Source organism: Trachemys scripta, chromosome 21 (assembly GCF_013100865.1).
Source record: "Trachemys scripta elegans isolate TJP31775 chromosome 21, CAS_Tse_1.0, whole genome shotgun sequence".
Taxonomy (NCBI): Eukaryota; Metazoa; Chordata; order Testudines; family Emydidae; genus Trachemys; species Trachemys scripta.
In genome coordinates, this window is record NC_048318.1 from 10,011,004 (window position 1) to 10,027,573 (window position 16,570).

Below are 16,570 nucleotides of genomic sequence, written 5' to 3' on the forward strand. Positions count from 1 at the left end.
CTGGGTCAAGGAGAAGCTCCAGAATTCAGGATTGCTCTGAAGGTATCAAAGCTTACCTGCTTGCACTAGTCCTGTTTGAAGATGGGCCTAAAGGGGTCATGATGTGCATGTGGGGACAGCTAGAGACAGCCTGGGTAGGCAAGGATCTAGACAGACAGCAGGGTGGTTGTAGAAATGTTCCACCCAGTCTCATGTAATAGGAATTTCTGGGGCAAGTGACTGGGAGCTGCTGTTCTCACCTGGTCTAGAAGCATCACGGAGGATTTGATGATCTCACGCCACTTCTGCAGCTCTGTGTCATGATACTTCTGCTGGGACTCTAGCAACCGAGCCCACTCCGACTGAGACTGGGGTAACCTGCCAGGTGCACACAAAACACAAATGGTTTGGCTCTGGAGAAGCAAGGGGGTGGGATGGATGTAGGGGAGTTCCTGGCTGCTGAGTAAAAGGATGTCATTGACGATTCACCTCAAAGCCAGAGCGTACCCACCACCCTCCCACACTCTTTCATTCATAAAACTTCCACCCACCACACATTGTCTTCCTTGGAAACCTCTGCCCAACCTCAGCTTCAGTGAAGATGCTTTGAAATAAACATTTCCAGATGTATGCAGTGCTGTAGCTGTGTCAGTCCCAGGATATTAAAGAGAAAAGGTGGGTGAGGTAATTTTTTTATTGGCTCAATTTCTGTCAGTGAGAGAGACAAGCTATACATATAAAATATCCAACAACGACTACGTGCGTGAAACCAGACAATCACTAGGCTCTCAAATGAACTCACACAGGAAAATGATAAAAGACAAAAGCACCACATCACCTGTGGGTGAATATTTTTCTCCAAGTGATCACGCTATATCTGATCTATCAGTCCCCATCCCCAAAAGAAACGTGCACAACACTTTCAAAAGACGAACCTGGGAGCTTAAATTCATAACTTTGGTAGACACTAAAGATCATGGTCTTAATAAAGACACTGGATTTATGGCTTATTACAACAATCTGTAACCCCTTCACCCCCCTTTTTGTCCTATAATTACAGGGATGTTACCAGGTCACATCACCTTGAATGGGCCCTTAGAATGCGTGCTAACTACTTATGGTAAACTATTTGTTCAATCTTGTATTTATCTGTGACACTCTAAGTATCTTTCCCAGGCCTGAAGAAGAGCTCTTTGTAGCTCAAAAGCGTCTCTCTCTCACCAACAGAAGTTGGTCCAATAAAAAAATATTACCGCCCCCACCATCTCCTTTTAAGGGGTTATATTTTTAGAAGCACCCATGTGTGTCAGGAGATTGACCCATTTTCAAAAATGTCCAAGGCACCTAGGAGATGAAGTCTCATTCAAAATCAATGGAACGTATGTTCCTAAGTCTCTTTTGAAAATTTTATCCATGATCATTTTAAGTTGCTTAAGTTCTGGCACTTTTGGGGAACACAGTGAGACCAGTGGATAGTTCCTCCTATCCCCCTCTTCCTCTCTTCTCCCCACACACTTTACTAACAATCTGCCCAAACAGGGTATCTTGGTCCAAAGATCTCACTCAATTAATTATACACCCAGCGCCCAACCTGCATCCAGATAAGGTAGGTACCGTTAACTGCATTTTATAGACAGGGAAACTGAACCACAGAGGGGAGAGGTTACGATACTTGCTTGAGGTCACACAATAGAGGAGGGAGAGGAATTATTCCAGCTCAGTACAAATGTGGACACGAGAACAAATGGATATAAACTGGCCGTGAGGAAGTTTAAGCTTGAAATTAGATGAAGGTTTCTGACCGTCAGGGGGGTGAAATATTGGAACAGCCTTCCGAGGGAAACGGTTGGGGCAAAGGACCTGTCTGGTTTTAAGATTAAGCTAGATAAGTTTATGGAGGGAATGGTCTAATGGGATAACGTGATTTTAGTCAAAGGAACAGCGTGCCATCGCTGGTAAATAGTATAATGGCTAATGAGGGTCAGGCTGGAGAATCTTGCCTACGTGCTCGGGGTTCTACTGATCGCCATATTTGGGGTTGGGAAGGAATTTTCCTCCAGGGTAGATTGGCAGAGGCCCTGGAGGTTTTTCGCCTTCCTCCGCAGCATGGGGCAGGGATCACTAGCTGGAGGATTCTCTGCTAATTGAAGTCTCTAAACCACAGGATTTGGGGACTTCAACAGCAGAGTCAAGGGAAAGGGTAGGGACGGCTTTGTGGCCTGCATGATGCGGGAGGTCAGACCAGATGATCATAATGGTCCCTTCTGACCTTAAAGTCTATGAGTCTATGAACAGAGTCAACAACAAAGCCAGGAATGGAACACAGGAGTCCTGACTCCCTCTACACATTACCCCACACTCCCTTTTCAGAGCCAAAAACAAGCACCAGGGGATCCTTGGCTCTCTGCCCCATGCTGTAACCATTGGAGAGTACTGCTCGTCTAGCAGAGTCTATAGCAGGAAAGGCCTGATTCTCACCCCCAGTGTAAGCACCAGCCTGCTTGTTCCAATCCAAATAATTTATCTTCCCTTTAGTGTGCAAGGCTGGGAAAGAGGCAACTGGGCAGCTCTGGGCTGTGGAGTTTTGGAAAAGCCACCAGTGTCTACACGAAGTAATAGTGAGTGAGGGGCAAAGATAAATAAAATGCAAAGTTACCTTTCCGGTAGCCGCAGGCCCTGCCATGCGGTGAGGGTCTGGGTGGTGTATTCCAACATCCAAAGTTTGTAGAACAGCATCATATTGAGAATTACCAACAGCACCAGACTGGGAAGGAGAAAAAAGACAGTGGTGGAAACATCCCCAACTATATACATCATTCAAGCCCCTCCCTATAAAATGCCCCAAAGGCCCCAGGGTCCTGGATGCCTTAGTCAGCTGATGGCAGTGGCCGTTTTGCCTGAATAAGAACTGGGTGATCAGGGCCTGAAGCTTTAATTGAGAAAGAGAAAGAGACGCAGACAGAACTTCATGAAATGAACACAACTGAGGGCAGAGCAATGGGGAGACTGACAGATCAGCTCAGACAACGTATAGACCAAGTTTGGTGGATTAGGATTCCAGCTCAGCGGGTGGCGAGTTATATCGGATACTGAGAAAAGCAGGTGAAAAACACAAGAGTAAAGAGGTAAAAAAGAGACAGTACCTGAAACAAATCCTAATGGGAGCAGGAAAGAGAAAAGATGGAGGAGCTAGAGGTTAGAAACAGACCAGCACAGGGACAGGAGAAACTGAGGGGGAACGTCTGGTGGATACATATAATACACAGAAGGGAAGGAAAGAAAGGGTGGAGGAAGGAGAGGAGAGAGAAGGGAAGAAAGCTGTAGCTGCATGGGTGTTTCTCTAAGGACAATGCTCTTCTTTCCCTAGCAGCACAGCAGAGGTTGAGCGGTGCCTGCAGACCACTACACATGGGGCACCTGCACACGGTATTGTTCAGATTATAAATTCACATTTCAAGTTGCAAGCACCTCTTTCTCTATTTGCACCAAGCTGCGTGAGAGGAGCCTGACGGGACAGCATGCCAACCAATGCTCTCACTTTATATAAGGTCGCCACAACCTGGCATTTGTGGTGGTTATATCTATTAGATGCATCAGCGGCTCAGATAAAAGATGCCAGCCAAGATGGGAGGCTTTTAATTACCATGTTTGGGGCTGTCTGAGAACATCCCCACAGCTTCAGAACCAGTGGGCCAACCCCATTTTTCTGGCTAATGGCCATTGGCGAGATACAGTATTCTGAAAATATTACAAACGCTTTGATCTCTGGTGCACCAGTTTGGAAGCAGATGCATTGGTAGCCTCTAAGTCATTCCAATCAGACAGCTGTCTGGTAGCCTATTAACAGGGATTATTCTAAATTGATCTTTTGTGCTTTCTTACCTAAATGGCTGGGTGTGCCAGGTGCATCCGGCAGAAAGTGTTTTGGTAGAGAAGGTACCGGTATGTTCAGCAGCAAACATCTGTCATGCTGCCAGATACACCAGGTCAGTCTAACAGCAGATATCTGCAGCGCTGCCAAATGTGCGTCTAGCAGAAGATGCCTACCACGGTGCCAGAGTTATTGAGCACATCCAGCAGGAAGTATCTGGCTTGCTGCTAGATGTACCAGCTCTGTCAGAAAGCATCTTCAGCCTTATCCCAGTCAGGACCAGGGAGTGCAGAAAAAGAGGCACAGCAATTTAAAAAGTAAAATTCAAATGGTAAATTCAAATTTTCCAAACCTCTGAAAAGGCTGGTTGAGTTTGGGGCAAAAGCTTGGGGTTGTTCTTACTTTATTCAAACTGGTTCAGCGGATCCTCTGTTATTAGGATCACGTTTCAGTTAGGCTAAGTCCTGGGGAAGATTTTCCTCTCTGTGCAGGTCACAGTAAATCATTAATGCTTTGTCAGGCACCTGTACAGTGTCTTTCCTCCAAAAGTCATTTACACATGAGTGCATTAACCTCCCAACAGCTTAAGTGGCAGGTAAGCATTGGGACTCCCATTTTATAGGTGGGTAAATGGAGACCAAAAGAGGTCTTGTAGCTGGACCAAGCTTGTTTGGATCATGTGTGCATTTCTAATAAGCCCACCACCGTGGTAGCCATTGCGAAGTAAGTGGCAGAGACAGGACAAAAACCCAGCAGTCCTGATTTCTAATAGCCTGCTATAACCATTGTACAGGCACACCCAGTTCTCACCAATCCCTCCCCGCACTTTTTCTCTTCTAAGAAATCTGTTTATAATTCTAAGATTTCTTAGAAATCTCTTCCTAATGGGCTGGTTTCCTTCCAATATGGAATTTCTACAAAACCCAGAACTCTGGAACATACATATTTGCAAGTAGCCAAGAAGGTTTCACTCCGGAATGTGATGAGAGGAAAACAGGTAGCAAACCGACTGGTCACATACAATAAAAACGAATGTAGTGAACACACTGTTGTAGTAGTAGTATAGTACCTTTACCATTAGCACTACAGTATAATAGTTTGCATGATAAATGCACCACATTTTCACTTTCCTGGGAACTGCTAGGTTGTTTGTATGTGGTACCAAGTAGGTAAATAAAAAAATTAGTCTCTGCATTGTGCAAAATCCTTAATTTGTAAAATGTCTAAACCAAGACCCCGGATGCAATAAAAAGAACCTGTTTTATTCCTCGCTTTCCAAAAATGTTTCTGTTATTTACAATTCTTTCTCTTCAGTCATTATTTATGGGGTCTCATGTTCATATTCGTTTCTCTGGCCTCTCATCGGCTTAGTCTCCCTTCTCCTCTGTCGACTGTAGATTTCCCCTCCCGACACAGCCTGCCCTTTCCCCGGCGCTCTGGTGAACAAAGCATACTCTGTAGTTGAGTTACCTCCTAGGACTTCTAGGAATGTGTAGGAATGCAGGGTTCTGCCTGGCTGAGGGCAAGGTCAGGCCTGTGGGGGAAGGGAGTGGGTTGGATAAAGAAAGAACCGGATAGGAGTCTGAGTCACAACGTTGAGATATGGATCATCTCCAGCAGGAGCTGACCCAAACCTTTGACCAGAGCTAGAATTCAACTATATGGAACATTTATGAGGTGTTTTTTTTTGAAAGGTTAATTTATTTGATTTTTGCTTTTGGGACAGCGTCTGCTGGAGAAGATCCACATCTTAACATGGTGACTCAGACTCCTATCCGGTTCTTTCTTTATCCAACCCACTCCCTTCCCCACGGAGACAGGAGGACTCAAGGAGCGAGACTGAGCAAGCCAGGAGGGCGTAAGGAGTCACTCACACACAGCTGATAACGACCAGCAGCTTGGAGACGCTCTGCAGATGGAAGCCACTGGGACTGTCCTCAGGGACATGCCGCGTCTGCGTGGAACCTGAGGGGAAGCATTTTGTCATGCATTTAAGTTATGTCCTAGGAACAGCTCAATTCCCATCCTCTCCACACTCCCAAATCCCACTCCAACAATCACCCCCCAGGCTGAAATCCACTGCACCCCTACCTCTAAGAGGGGTCTAGCCCCTGGTCCCACTCTGCCCCTGGCCCCCAGAGGGGCCCGGCCCCACCCCATCACTATCCCCGAAGAGCCCAGCTCCTAGCTGGCAATTCCATACCTGCCACGTGCTTGATTCGATGCACAACCTCCTCATCTGTGGGGGTGGTGACAGGACTCAGCACCTCCTCCAGGTGTGGCACCCGCAGGTGGGCGTGGGGCCGTTTCCTTCGGCGCAATGTGGATTGCTTGCTCATCTTCTCTTTGGGGGATTGTCTGTGGATCTCCGCTAGGTACATGCTCTCGGTTTTGGTCAGTTCGCTCTCTGCAGTGAGTCAGGCAACGTGTTTAATATCAAGGGAAAATAACGGAGGGTCACTCTATACAAGGTCACTTTCATAGAGGCTTGGGACCATAACAACACAGTTTCCACCCAGTGCCACCCGCTGGGCCAAAGCCGGGCCCAGCACTGGCAGCTTCAGAAGATGAAAGCAGGCATATCCATAATGCACCTGGCCGAATGTCTGGTGCTGACCGCCTTGTGTTCATGCTAAAGCATTGAGATCTCACGACCCACACGTGTTAATGGGCAGCGCTAAATGTGAAGTAATAACATCATCCAGCTCTGTCTAAAACCCAGCCATGGTAGCCGACTCTTGCTAGTCTGCTATTGAATCCCACACCACCAGACTGCCTGCAGGAACGCATGTGCACACACCCCGATATCAACACACCACAGCCCCTTGGTAATGATGGAACGGGTGAACGACTGCAGCTCTCACCTAAATGACGGAAATAATCTTCTAGGCCACTCCAGAAGTTTTTCTCGATGAAGGATTTCACAAGTCCCCACGGCTGCTTCCTGTAACGTAGCTCTGTAGAAACCCTGAGGGAAGAAAAGAACAAACCCAGTTACCCCTGAGCTGTCACCTCCTAATCTTTGCCCACTGGATGCAGTGGGGACAGGTGAATCCACGGCCTACAAACCTTTGCTAAAGCAACAGAACACGTGTTATTTCTCCCTCTCATGATTTCGACGGTGACTATGGCTGGGGCCTGAAGCGCCAAAATGCTGCCCGTGGCCCATTCCTGAAAGCCTCTCCCTGTGGCAGTTCTTTTCAGCCCAGTGTCAAAATCCCCCCAGCAAATCTGGACGTGTACTGGATACGCAGCCAAACACTCGGGCGCTGATCCAAGCCCAGCCCAAACCTCCAAGGCTGCAGAATTTTACCCAATACTAACCTGCTGGCAGCTCTGCTTGCTCACTTGCCCTATGAATCTCTCACAGCCCTGTGCTCTCTGTCGGCGCCTCCCATTGCCCACAAGATTCAATGGATAGTACATAGCAGCTGTTCCTATGAACCATTTATTCAAAGAGAGGTTCTCTGGCTCTCGGCCACCTCCCAACCCTAACTCACACTTCCTTTGCACCAACTATACTGTCTGCTCAAGGGCCAGTGGAATAAATAGCCACCTCTCCTGCCACTCTCAAGAGCTATGGGGAGGTTCTGCTTGCAAGGGGTAAGGTATGGGGGGCAAAGACAGGCTTCTTGCAGTCTCTCCACCCTTCCCTTGTAAAGCAGAGGGCAGGAGTTCACCCTTCGTTATTTGTAAAGTGCCTTGAGATCCTGGGAGGAAAGGTGCTCTAGAGAGGCCGGTGGATGAGTATTTTTCATCATCAACAAATCCACAGTCCCTCCGAGTACTGTACCTGAGTCGGCTTTTGTTTCTGGCGACACGAGTCAACGTGTAGCGGTTAATGGTGTAGAAATAATCATGGTAGGGGACGTCGTGAGTTAGCACCTCTGCGTCTATCACGTAGCACTCGCTTTCTTGGCTGGCTTTGTACATTGTCTGCGCAAAGCGGAGAGGAGAGCACAGGGAAGTGGTTAGTCTGGTCAGAGCAAGGCCAGGACAGAGCATGGCTCTTCACTGCAATCGTGCAAAACATCTCATGCAGAAGTAAGAGCCACCTATGTGACCCGTTTGTGTTAAGTTTTCCGTTAGCAGCTGAGTTTTCCTGGTGTGAATATTCATTAAAAAACAAAACAAAATTTAAGCTCAAGTATTTCCCTATGGCAAATCTGAAATTGGAAATTTGATTAGAATGTTCCAAACTCAAGCAGTTTGGGTTAGTTACATACCTAATCCCATCAGAAACAATACCCCCACCGACTTATGTAACTGACCAATGCTAACGTTCCCCAATAAACTGATCTCTGGCTCTTTATATTGTACAGAGGGAAGAATTCTGCAAATATTTGTGAACAACATAAATATCTGTTTCTTGGCATGAAGGCTAAGTAGCATTGCCTTACTGGAAAGAATAATCAATTACTGCAGTCAATGGGCCCAATTCTCTATTGCCATGTACACTGCAAAATTATTTACACCAGTGCAAAATGAGTGTAAATCATTACCATTCTGGGTTTGGTAGCATTTCACAAAGGCTTTGCACTGGTGGAAATGGCTACACAAGGTGCAGGACAATGGACAGTCTAGTCCATTTACTTTACAAGGTAACCTCGTCACTTTAACAAGCCGGAGACTGTACAGACAGGGGAGTCTCCAGAGATTTCATAAGGCTTGTCTTCGCCGCAAAGGTAATTCAAGTTATACTATAATTTGAGTGCTGCCCCTAATTTGAGTCCCATCCGCACAACAGAAACCCTTAACTCAAGGGTGGAGATGCTTTTAACTCAAGTTGTCCCCTCGGAGGAGAGGAGATACAGGTTACAGATAAGTGAGCAGAACACATTAGCTGCCAAAGCAATTACTCTGTGCAACTCAGGTGTTATTTTGCAGTGGGGCCACTCTCACTCAAACAAAGCTAACTCAAGAGGAGTTAACTCTGCTGGGAAGACACATCCAGGGTGTCTCATGTACACCTCCCCTCCCATCATGATAATGCAGGCCAGCCATGTCCTCCTCCACCAGGATAACACCTCTGTAGGAGCTGCAGCATTTGCTTACACAGGACAACAACAGGAAGGAAGGATCAAGCAGTGTCAGATTCTCTGTAGAGTGACAAGTGCTTTGTCCCCTTGGGAATAAAATTATTTGCACTGGCTTCTTCTTCTCTTCATTTCATCTCCCCTTTTCCCCACTTTGGTCTGTGCCTCTCTCCCCCCACTCTGCCTTTTCACACATGATCCTCTGCTACCCGGCTGGCTCCCTTCTCCTTCCATCCTGCATATGCTTCCCTGTTGCATGGTCCTTTTCTTCACCTTGGGTTCCCATCTCTTCTGCTCCCTCAGACAAGTTGTTCAGCCACACTGTCGTCTTCTCCCCCTGCTCCCCAGGGCATTCTTCCTGACTGCCTCATTACTGTCTCCCTGGCTTGCCTGGATACTCCTCTCCTGGGCTGTGGCTGGCAACTCCAGTGCCACTGCAGGCTCTGCTCTCAAGGCAGAGGTACTGTTTCCTCCTATGCAGCTGCAGCTACTAAGTAAAGACAGCCAGACTGGCTCCTCTTCCCTGTTTCCAGCTGCTTTTACTGGCCTCTGGCTCTGAGCACTTCTATGCAATAAAGAGCCTGGACTCCTACACAGGCAGTTGGAAAGAGGAGGAGCGACCACTATGTGACCCACCTGCTCCCTACTGACCACCAGCAAATGTCCCACAGGCTGTACCTCGGGAACCACTGGTGCAGACAGCGGCTTTGCTGTTTAATTAGGCTGTTTGTTCTGGGAACAGATTTCCCTTCACCTGGAAATTCCCAGTCACTTCCCTGTAGCACAACTTAACCATTAGAATTTGCAACGATAATGAGTGGCAAATTAATAATAGAGGAAGCCAGGCGGGGGGAGAGAAAGAGAGAGAGAGCCCAGGGTATTAAAATAAGTCTCTGATCAGTCTCTGTCTGGCACCTTCCTATTCTGCTTCCACATACCTGAGTCTCAGTGACAGTAGCAGTTTTCGGGGCGAGAGGATTGGTGAGGGTGATTGTGTACAGGATTGCTCTGCTCTGATTGCCATTTTCTTCCTTCTTCCATGGATGAAAGATAATCTCTGGGAAAGGAAAGGCCACCGAGTTAGAATCTTGACTTGACAGAGGTGTTAACTCAGTGGGAAGCTATCCACACACCCAGGCCCAACAGAATTGGCCCTCATTGCTCCCCTCATTGGCAGGCTTGAGACTGAAAACCTCTCCCTCCCCTAGCCATGGTCTCCCCAAGGACAGAGGCACATTGGTGTGGAGGGTCTGGGGAAGCTGCTGACTGTCCCACAGATACACCAGGACATCATTCTCCAGGGCTGTCAATCAAGCATCCTCCGACAGTGCTCACATTCACTTCATCTTTCTGTTTTTTTTAATAAAGAGTTTTGTATTGACCTTTCCAACCATCACACTTTTCAAGTCCCGTGAGGCTGCCAGTTGAGGGAGAGGCAGAAAACATGTAGAAAGAGGCTCATTGTAGCATTGCTTTAGCTTTAGAAATGCCTGAGGAATTCCGAGGTCTGGTTTTTCTCCCCTTGTCCAGCATCAGGGATAGGGTCAGGGGGTCTCTCTGTCTTCCCACAAGACGATGTTAGAGCTACAGTAAAAACATGGACTGTACTACATCAAGAATCACTCTCTGCCTGGGCTACAGACTGTGCCACTCTGTGATGTGCTGGGATTTGCATGCAAAGCCAGAGATTCTTTCTACTGGGAACCAGGTGCCTGGAGCTGGGTGCGTGATCAAGGGTGGGCTGAGCTTAAATGGGGCCTGGAACTTCCAAAGACTTCAGGACGCCCTCTGGTACCCGCAGCCCAGCCAGCCTCACCCTCCAGGTACACTTGTGGCAGCAACAGCAATACACTAAGTTGTGCCTCTAAGCCGTGCCCTCCAAACCAACATGCAGAGGCCCCCTTCTGCATTGCCCTTAGCACCTAGTGCTCAGAGAACGCTGCGTGAATCAGCTGCTGGGCATGGGGCACGTGCTAGGACGGTGCATGGCTCACCGGAGAACCGACGCTGTTCCATGAAATCCCTCTGGAACTGGGAGTCAGTGAAGAGCAGGTCATACAGTTTGTCCACGCTGAAACTGAACACCTCATTCATGTACTGCCGGCCATTCAGATCCTCGTAAAAGGCCTGAACTTCCCCTGCAGGAAGACAGAGAGAGGTGAGAGCGCTGCTGGCCTCCAGGCCAAAGGACACTGCACCAGGCTCAAAGGCTCCCCTTTTGCAGTGCCAGGACTGTACCATTTACAGTCTGGGAAAGGAGAAGAGCCCAAAGGAGACAGAGCTGGTTCCCTTTCTTTTAATGCCCCCAGGGCAATGACTGTAATATTAGTAGTGTAATTCACCCCATGGAGTTATTTCATTGTTTCCCTTTCATCTGGCCCATGATGCTGAGTTGCTGAAGACCTCGAGGATCCAGTAAAGGAGGATAGCACAGTATCCCCACAATACCTCCAATTGGGAAAGATAGCACCAGGGCATTCTGGGACACCACAGGACAGGCATACCCGCCATCACGGCCCACCTTCATCATGGGTCTCCGACGAGTCGCTGAGCTCCGTTGGAATGTCCTCGTTGTCGTTGAAGTCCAGGGAAGGGGAGTTCACCGGGGCGATGATCTCGATCTTGTCTCCAATGATGTTTTCAAGGGTGAGTTCCTTCTCAAGGGGACTCTCCACCAACTCCTCCTCCTCCGGAAGCATCCCGTCAAACTGGGATGAGGCAGAGTGCAAGAAAGGCGATCAGGATGCCACCACAGAGAGCTACGTGATACGATTTTGACACACACGCCCCCTATCAGTGAAAATTCCCACTGGCATAGCTCTTTCTCTGACAGACTCACACACACACCCCCTACAGGTCAAAGACTAGAGCCCAAAGGACAAACAGTCCTCCAGGTTGCGGCTGAGCAACGGGCCAACCACCCATCCTCATAAAAAAGGTTAAATTATAAAAGCACAACAAGGTAGCCATTCCTGCAAACAGCATGATAGACAAGGATGGGGAGCCATCCTCCTGCCCTAAGTGACATCTGACGGTGTGGGAAAGATTTACATTAGGGCTGTCAAGCAATTAAAAAAATTAATCACAATTAATTGTGCTGTTAAACAATAATAGAATACTGTTTATTTAAATATTTTTGGATGTTTTCTACATTTTCAAATATATTGATTTCAATTACAATACAGAATAAAAAGTGTACTGTGCTCACTTTATTTTTGATTCCAAGTATTTGCACTGTAAAAAAGCCAAAAGAAATAGTATTTTTCAATTCACCTAATACACGTACCGTAGTGCAATCTCTTTATCATGAAAGTTGAAAAAAAAAACTGCATTCAAAAATAAAATAATGTAAAATTTTAGAGCCTGCAAGTCCACTCAGTCCTACTTCTTGCTCAGCCAATCACTCGGAAAACAAGTTTGTTTACATTTGCAGGAGATACTGCTTCCTGCTTCTTGTTTACAATGTCAACTGAAAGCGAGACCAGGCAGTCTCATTGCACTGTTGTAGCCGGCGTCGTAAGATATTTACGTGCCAGATGCGCTAAAGATTCATATGTCCCTTCATGCTTCAATCACCATGCCAGGGGACATGCGTCCATGCTGATGACCGGTTCTGTTTGATAACGATCCAAATCAGTGCAGACTGATGCATGTTCATTTTCATTATGAGAGTCAGATGCCACCAGCAGAAGGTTGATTTTCTTTTTTGGAGGTTCGGGTTCTGTAGTTTCCGCATTGGAGTATTGCTCTTTTAAGACTTATGAAAGCATGCTCCACACCTCGTCCCTCTCAGATTTTGGAAGGCACTTCATATTCTTAAACCTTGGGTCAAGTGCTGTATCTATTAGAAATCTCACATTGGTATCTTTTTTGTGAAAAAAGTGATTTTTGTGAAAAAATCAGTTTTGTGAAATCTGCAGTGAAAGTGTTCTTAAAATGAACAACATGTGCTGGGTCATCATCCAAGACTGCTATAACATGAAATATATGACAGAATGCGGGTAAAACAGAGCAGGGGACATACAATTCTCCCCCAAGGAGTTCAGTCACAAAGTTAATTAACGCATCATTTTTTTAACGACTGTCATCAGCATGGAAGCATGTTCTCTGGAATGGTGGCCAAAGCATGAAGGGGCATACAAATGTTTAGCATATCTGGCATGTAAATACCTTGCAATACTGGCTACAAATGCGCCATGCAAATGCAGTTCTCACTTTCTGGTGACACTGTAAATAAGAAGAGGGCAGTATTATCTCCTGCAAATGTAAACAAACAAAAAAATCTACATTTGTAAGTTGCTCTTTCACGACAAAGATTGAACTACAGTACTTGTATGCGGTGAATTGAAAAATACTATTTCTTTTGTTATCATTTTTACCGTGCAAATATTCATAATAAAAAATAATATGCATTTTGATTTCAATTATAACACAGAATACAATATATGAAAATATAGAAAAACATCCAAAATATTTAATAAATTACAATTAGTATTCTATTGTTTAACAGTGCGATTAAAACTGTGATTAATCATGATTAATGTTTTGAGTTAATCGCGTGAGTTAACTGCGATTAATCAACAGCCCTAATTGATATATTTATTTTTAATACACACAGGGACCAATTTTTCCAGGTCTTAACACCTGCCCTTGACTTCAACAGCAGCTGGGGCTGCTCAACACCTCTGGAAATCAGGCTAACGCTCTGTGTGCATTCCCATGTATTCCCAAAGATCTTTTTATATTTCAGTTAAGGTTGTGCACATACATAAGGATATAAAAATATATCACATCCAAGTTCCAGTTATCCTCAAACAAGCACTACAAACCCAGGAAATTCAGAGTTGAGATTAAACCCCAACACAAACCAAACTTGTAAAGGTATGGAAACGTGCAGTGAGGCCACCTCAGTCACCTTAACTCTGCCTTGGAGTGACGCCATGAGTGGAAACAGATTTTAGGGGGGGAACCAACAACCCAAAACTATCTTGAAAAATCAGTTTCCTTTCATCTGAGACCACAGATGCCAAAATGCTTTCATTGCCACCATATAACAGGCATGGTTAATGACTTTCAGGGCAGGCTGCAGGTCCCTCTTCTTTTTTTCCCTTGGGGAGGGTCGCGATGGGAGATCGTAGCAACACTTGTGAGGGGTGGGTTATTTTTGGTTGCATTGGAAGAGGGACTACAGGAGCAGCCTGTTACACCACGGTTTATTTAAGAACTGTCAAGAGGAGGAGGATCAGGAACTCCTGTTTAAAGGGCGTGTGTATAGGTCTAAATAAATAAATAAAGAGACAACAGTATCCCCAAGAGATTACACATAACTTCTGCAGGCTGCTAAATTATCGACCTGAATCTCTCCTCTCTCCTCTAAGTCACAGCTTGTCTTTCCTTCAGCTTATTTGTACGCTCCTGGCCTCTGGTCTGCAATCAGATTTGGGATGGGATAGGGGAAGGAGACACATACTGAAGTTGGCGCTTCACTGCTCCCTGTGGACGTCAACGTGCAGGCGGTGATGGACTTCTTGGGCAGCAGAGGACTAGCTTCAGGTTTGGCCTCCATGCTGCTCTTGGAGGAGCTGTCATTCACTTCATTTTCTTCTACAGGGATCTCCTCGCAGTAGCTGTAAATCCAGAGAGAACACACCAGTCTTTAATTCTGTATTTCCCTAGCTCTGGCCGGGACTGGAGATGGGAAATGTTGGAATAAGGATGTTCTCATGGTATTTCCAGCCTGAGCGGAAGCAGAAATGACTGGGAATCTTGTGGGAACAGCCTTTTCCCAACATGGTTCCAGCCCCCAAAGTTTCAGGTGCTTATACAAATTATAAAGAGGTTTTGATATCTTCTGTCAGGATAATGCATTGGCTTGTGTGCAACAGCATGTCCTCACTGCAGTGGTTGGCTCCAGTCAGTGTAACAGCCTGCTACTAGCTAACAGAGCTACTACTCCTTTAACTCAAATAGCAAGGCACTGTACTTTCAGTGCTGAAGGTCCATTGACACCTGTGGTACTGGTACAGGTAAAAGGGTATGGTGCATGATAAGCATCTGAAGCATCAGGTTCTCAGTCCAGACCTCCAGCCTGATCCCACAATTCCTTGCAAGCTGAGTTCAATGGTAGTTGGAGGCGTGCAAGGGATCGGGGCCCTAATTTCCTGAGGGCATCACCAGCATTCACAATTCTTCATCACGAGCTAGTTTCACTTACTCACCCCATAGTGTTGAAATCATCATCAGGAGGCACGTAGTCTTCATCATCGCTGGTCAGCCCCAGTTCATTCCCGTAACATTGGTGGACGAAGTGCCAGAGCTCCTTTGGACACAGGGGCTATGGGGGAGGGGGAAAGGATAAGACCATGCACCCTTCCATCTAAGAATCCCAGACACTAATTAATTCATCTCGCTTAGCACTTACACAGCCCTTCACACCTTCAGTGTGCCACCCTAACAATGACTGACTCATCCTCACAACACCCATGTTTGACTCACCCAAGGTGTCACAGCTGTGAATAGAACCAAGGACACCTGATACTTATTCCTCTTCTCCCACCATTAGGTAACACTCCCGCCCAGTGAATGCCAGAGCCCAGGAAAAGCCTGGCATAAACATGCTGGGATACAGGTCAGGCCTATGGGGGTCTCAGCCCTAGGGGAACTAGTGGAAGTTTCTGCCCGTGCCCTAAGGCAGGGAACTGTTGTTGGGTGTTACAGTTTCCTAGAAAGCTGCTGAGCTCTCTCTTTCTCTCTCTATTTACCGATTTAAAGCCATTTCTTTCATTTTCAGAGGAGGGCTAATTTCCTGCCTGGGACCTGAAGTGAGAGTTCAGTAATCTAGCTCGCAGTGGCCTAGCGTCTTCTCTCTCAGGGCCAAAAGCTTGTGACAGTCTGTTCCTGGCAATGAACCTCATTGATGCTGGGAGATTGTTTGCTACAATGAGCCTGCCACAAAGCGCACTGGGTGAGCGGAGGCTGTGGGCATACATATTCCCACATAGAGAAATTGCCCTGGATTAGAGATTATAGTTGCCACACCATTACCATGCAAGCTTTTGCTGTCTGCTCAAGTTCTGTCCTAGACAGCTCTGGGAGACCCCCTTGATTTCCTATACAACAGCCTCATGGCTCTTCAGATGCCTGGGAAAGAGGAGAGGAAGCACCAGGATGAGGATAGCCCTGGAGCAGCTAGGAGAAGGAGACTTGCTTACAAATCTCCCTGAATATCTCCATCGTGCTGTATAAATAGCATCAGCCATGGTAGTTCTGTTTCATGGTAGTTCTCTCCTTCATGTATGTTTTTACCCTCTTGTGCTGCTACTGCTCCTCCCATTTATATGCCTCACATTGACGTGATACAAAGGACCTCTGGGTTTTCTGACAAGTTTGTTTCTTTTTTTTTTTTTAAATGGAGGCTGCCCACATTTTGCTGCTACAGGTAAAGCCATTAAACAAAACAAAACAAAAACCGGATGTGGCTTTGAGGAGACAGAGATATTTTCCCCTGGGGCTTTAAACTGAGAAGACTAGCGTTACTGTGAAGAGATGGACTCGTGGCGTTACTGTGAAAAGACCATACACAGCACTAGTTAGAAAGAGAAACAAAATTACCGGGAAGCTCCATCTTCAAAGCCTAGCCCTTTGGGGATCAAAATCAGCTGATCAGAACGTGACTACATCTTCC

General features: G+C 46.5%; 1 protein-coding gene across 9 annotated transcripts in view; it reads right to left on the bottom strand.

The window, feature by feature from the left end:
- The window catches only part of GRAMD1B (GRAM domain containing 1B), a 226,093-nt gene that overhangs the window by 19,175 nt on the left and 190,348 nt on the right, over positions 1-16,570 (bottom strand). For 2 of the 9 annotated variants that reach the window (XM_034754533.1, XM_034754537.1), the window contains 12 exons: positions 15,105-15,220; positions 14,357-14,513; positions 11,408-11,594; positions 10,881-11,024; positions 9,825-9,943; positions 7,644-7,786; positions 6,715-6,818; positions 6,054-6,257; positions 5,725-5,815; positions 3,123-3,134; positions 2,636-2,743; positions 240-357 (listed from right to left, as the gene is read on the bottom strand). In XM_034754533.1, coding sequence (XP_034610424.1) covers positions 240-357; positions 2,636-2,743; positions 3,123-3,134; positions 5,725-5,815; positions 6,054-6,257; positions 6,715-6,818; positions 7,644-7,786; positions 9,825-9,943; positions 10,881-11,024; positions 11,408-11,594; positions 14,357-14,513; positions 15,105-15,220 — 1,503 coding nt within the window. Of the gene's footprint in view, positions 1-96; positions 358-2,635; positions 2,744-3,122; positions 3,135-5,724; positions 5,816-6,053; positions 6,258-6,714; positions 6,819-7,643; positions 7,787-9,824; positions 9,944-10,275; positions 10,471-10,880; positions 11,025-11,407; positions 11,595-14,356; positions 14,514-15,104; positions 15,221-16,570 lie in introns of those variants that run through there. The other 7 variants (XM_034754535.1, XM_034754539.1, XM_034754538.1 and 4 more) reach the window with 5 other exon arrangements.